This window comes from Pterocles gutturalis, unplaced genomic scaffold (assembly GCF_000699245.1).
Source record: "Pterocles gutturalis isolate BGI_N339 unplaced genomic scaffold, ASM69924v1 scaffold21548, whole genome shotgun sequence".
In the NCBI taxonomy this organism is placed as follows: domain Eukaryota; kingdom Metazoa; phylum Chordata; class Aves; order Pterocliformes; family Pteroclidae; genus Pterocles; species Pterocles gutturalis.
In genome coordinates this window covers 3,658-7,956 of record NW_010126125.1, presented here as the reverse complement: position 1 = coordinate 7,956, position 4,299 = coordinate 3,658, and the positions used below count along the sequence as shown (strand labels likewise).

The following is a 4,299-nucleotide window of genomic DNA, read 5'->3' as shown; positions in this document are numbered from 1 at the left end:
ATATATAATAAAAATAACTGGAGATGTGCTCAGCATAGATCCTTTGAACATGACGATGCTATCTCATATGGAGGAATTATTCCTCTCAATGAAACAGTATTTAAAACACAAAAGGTGCTGTATTGTAGCTAAACTCCTTTTTGCTACATCCACCAGTATTGGATATATCTTCATAAATATTTATGCTGTTTTTTCCCTAGATAACAAAGCCGCTAATCTTACACAGGGCTTCTCTGAAATGAACGTGGAGCTGCCTGGAGAATTCAGCAATGTAGAAAATGAATCCAAGGTTTGAGACAATCTCTTAAATCCCTCTTTTTGATATCTGGGTGTGTGAGGTCTTCATCCCTGTAATGACATTTATCATGCAAGGATATGTGAGATGTCTGTGTGTCTCATGAAGTTTTTGAGTTGTCTGATCAACTGGAATGTTTCAGAGACTATTTTAACCTTGGAGGTCAGAAACTTACCAATACTGAAAGGTGTGGTGGATGCAAAACAGGCATAATACCTTTGATGTTATCCACACATCAGTGCATCTGCTTATCTTCCTGATACAGGCGAAATGTTTGGCATTTTCTTAAGTTGTGTGTTTTGGAGGTGGCAGCAGAATGCACAAGACACAGAGACAAACATAGCTTCACAGTTTTCTCTTTCTGGATCTGGCTTAGAAAAAGCTTCAGGGCATCTTGAAATTAAAAGCAATAAGGGGTGGCATGCAAAGACCTTGTGAGAAGGATAACAGGAAGGCAAGAGTTTTTAGTAAGCTATTGCAGGTGTGTAACCATCTTCCTCAATAACCAGAGGTCTTGGTACAGGAGAAAAGATCCCTTTTGTGAAATCCCTTCTTAGAAGCCTTATGTGCACTCTTTAACCCTGTACAACAGTGTAACCACTGAATTCTCCCTCTGGCTTTTTCTGTCTGATAAGCATGGATATTGAGGGATCAAGTTGCTCCATATGTTTATAGCTATTTGATTTCTTGAAGTTCTGTGCTATAACAATTTTTTTCATGACCTGATGTTTAGACTACTGCAGTAAAATTACTTCTTGCTGCTGCTGAAGGAGCTTGAGTGCTGCCTTCATTGTGTTCTACTAAAATGCACAAAAATAAGTGTTTGTTGCTCTCTAGTGAGCAGAAAGGAACTGGACTAGTGGGAATTTTTGATTTCAACTCAAGGTTGGACTTGAAGAGCTGGTACTTGAAATTTTGGTGACTTTCCGGTTTTTAAAATGTTCTTTCTCAAGAGTGGGAGGTAATCTTTAAGTCTTAGCAAAACTGGTAGTGTGGCAGGTTTATGCACTTGTGAGATCCCTGTTCTGCTTGCATCCCTTTCCAGTGGATCCGTATGAACCACCTGCTCCAGGTATTCATCACTACTCTCAAAAAGAAAACAACTTAGATGTCTAACATCCTATAGTTTCACTGTGAATTCTCTGCCATCTGAAGTTAAAATATTGTTAAAATATGAAGTTAAAATATTGGAAACATTTGGGGGCTTTTATCCCCACCACCAATTCAGACTGCAGAGTTTGGCTGCTGAATCCTGCCTTTTAGATACAGATGACCAACCCAGCTGCTAAACCTTTCTTCTACAGTTTGATAGCATGGTGACAAGAGTACTCCTGAGGCTTCACCCATGTCTTTTCACACAGGGAGGCACCATTGAGTTCCAGCTTTTCAAAAGTAACCCACAGTCTTAGGTGCCTCTACTTTTTGGATACCAATTTTGAGACATGTTAAGGAAATGTGAGTAAGTTGAATAAATTCATTGAGGCTGTAAGTTTTTTCCTCTTCTTTCTACAGAAGATGGCAATCTACAAAATGGATGGGCCACACAGAGGATTTTGTCTTGTCATTAATAATGTTAAGTTTGGTAGATCTCTTCTGGAAAGGAAGGGTTCTCACAAAGATGCCGGTAAGTTACTGAAGTGAGATTTTTGGAGGATTAGTCTGTTTCCCCATGTGAGTTAATTGTCTAGTATTGCTCTATATTTTATTGTCCATGTTTTAGTTAATATTCTGAAAGAGTAAAATGTTTTATATGTATTAAATTATGTAATTTGTGTATCTTAGGGGAGGAAGGGTTAACAGATGAGAAACCACTGAGTATCTGATGCAGTTGGATCATTCTTGAATAATTTTAAGAATCACTTTTTACTTAGCCTTTACCTATAGCTATAATAAAGAACTAAAACTAAGGTAAACCATCATTCTACATAATATAATGCAGAATTCCATAATCAAGCAACTCTGTGTATACTTCTTATTTTATTCTGTTCATTCTATTTATCTCTTGTGTATGAAACTCTAATAGTCAAGACAGCAACTGGAAAATTATGGTGTGAGAAGCATTTTGAAACTAATCTGAAACTCGGGGGAATTCCTCATATTTTCAGGTGTCATTTGTGTGCTCACTTAACATGTCATTATACATTGTAAAATGTTGTCATATTTTCTGAAACTTCTCAGGAAAAATCCAGAGCTCTGTGTTTGAGCTGATGCCATCTTTTTTTTATTCCAGTTAACCTTTAGTTGATACTAGTATAAGGATGAATCTGAAGAAATGTCAGGGTGTAAGGTCTTTTCTCAGTTCAGATTAGCTTACATGGTGACTTCATAGAATGGTTTTCTACTGCCTGAATTTTTCCTTTCATCTTTCTTTTAATTACAGAGGAATTGGAGCGAGTATTCACATGGCTTGGTCTGGATGTGAGGACTTACACAGATCTGACATCTCAGCAGATTAAAGATCTCATGCGAACTTGGCAGCATGTGCAAGATCACAAAGACAGGGACTGTTTTATATGTTGTATTCTATCTCATGGAGAGTCAGGAGCAATCTATGGCAAAGATGAGGAACTTGTATCAATCCGCATGATCATGTCCCACTTCACTGCTGAACAATGTCCACAGCTGGCTGAAAAACCCAAACTCTTCTTTATCCAAGCATGCCAGGGTAAAGAGATACAGCGTCCTGTCTATGTTGAAGCTGATGCACGAATTCCTGACTTACCTTCCATGCAACAGAGCATTTCTCCTTCTGAAAGTATTCCTGCAGAGGCTGATTTCCTCCTAGGCATGGCCACAATTGATGGATGTGTGTCTTTCCGGCACATTCAACAGGGTGCTTGGTATATTCAGGCCCTGTGCAGCAAGCTACAGTTGTTGGTACCAAGGTAAATACTTTGCTTAGCTCTTCTGTGAAAAAATGGGAGGAGCTTCCCCTTTTTTCTCCAAAGGCAAGTCACATAGGAACACTAACCCATGTCCTGAGGTAAACTAAATTAGTTATAGTGATGGTATGTTTGCTTACCACTAATAAATTTACATTAATACTGCTAGTACCATAGAGATAATCTGGAGAATGTGAAGTTGATTGTAAAAAACCTCAAAACCTCCCATCTGTACTCTTTAAGGCAGGGCCATCTTTTTCTTGAGTGCATTTAGGTTAAAATATTCCATTATTTTTCTTTACTGGTTGAATCAAGCAAGGCAGAGTAAGAAAAGGTCTTTTGTTTTTAATATGACTCAAATGAGAACAAAAGAAGAGAAATCTGGAGAAAAGAATATGTTTACTTTTTTGTGTTTTAAATGTTTACTGTGTCTTCTAGATGATCTGGGACATGTTAAATGGAATGCCATCTGCTCGTTAATAAGTAATTTTTAAATTTTTGCTCTCCTTCTGACTGCAGGGGTGAAGATATTTTATCAATTCTTACAGAAGTTAATGACGATGTGGGCAGACGTGTTGACCGCTGGGGGACAAAGAAACAGATGCCTCAACCAGCATATACCTTAAGAAGAAAATTTATATTCCCAATACCCAGAGACCCTCCTCCTTCACAGCAACATTGAAGCTTTTAAAATACATCCTTTTATCAGCACATCTCATTTAAATGCAATTCACCACACTACCTGTTTTAAAGCAGTTACCCAGAATCCTGAGGAACTGTTAGCTTCAAGGCAAGGCTTCACAATTTATTTTTTTTTCCAAACAAACTGTGAAACTGAAGGAGACACAATTCAAACAATCCATGTGCCAGCTGTTTACATCATTTATATACTCAGAGTTACCAGGGTTGGGAGAAGCATGCTTCTATCATGTTTAAACATTTTTGTACTTGCACAGACTGCAGATATAAAAGTGTTTTTCTGACAGCATAAGGGTTGCATGTAGCTTTCCATATCTAAACCAAGACTGCTAATAGTCTGGTTTAGGTTCATCATTCATTTTGCAGGCTAACAATTTTAAATCCTGCCTCTAAATACGCTAGCAATGTTCATAGAGAAAGACA

At 37.8% G+C, this 4,299-nt stretch overlaps 1 protein-coding gene across 1 annotated transcript; it reads left to right on the top strand.

The window, feature by feature from the left end:
- Positions 1–200: 200 nt before the first annotated feature.
- CASP10 (caspase 10, apoptosis-related cysteine peptidase) lies at positions 201–3,859 on the top strand (the record flags this gene model as incomplete). The annotated part of the gene is made up of 4 exons (XM_010078873.1): positions 201–289; positions 1,808–1,919; positions 2,676–3,180; positions 3,697–3,859. Coding segments are annotated over 4 exons (869 nt in total), but the record flags the coding sequence as incomplete, so codon positions are not given.
- Positions 3,860–4,299: the final 440 nt, after the last annotated feature.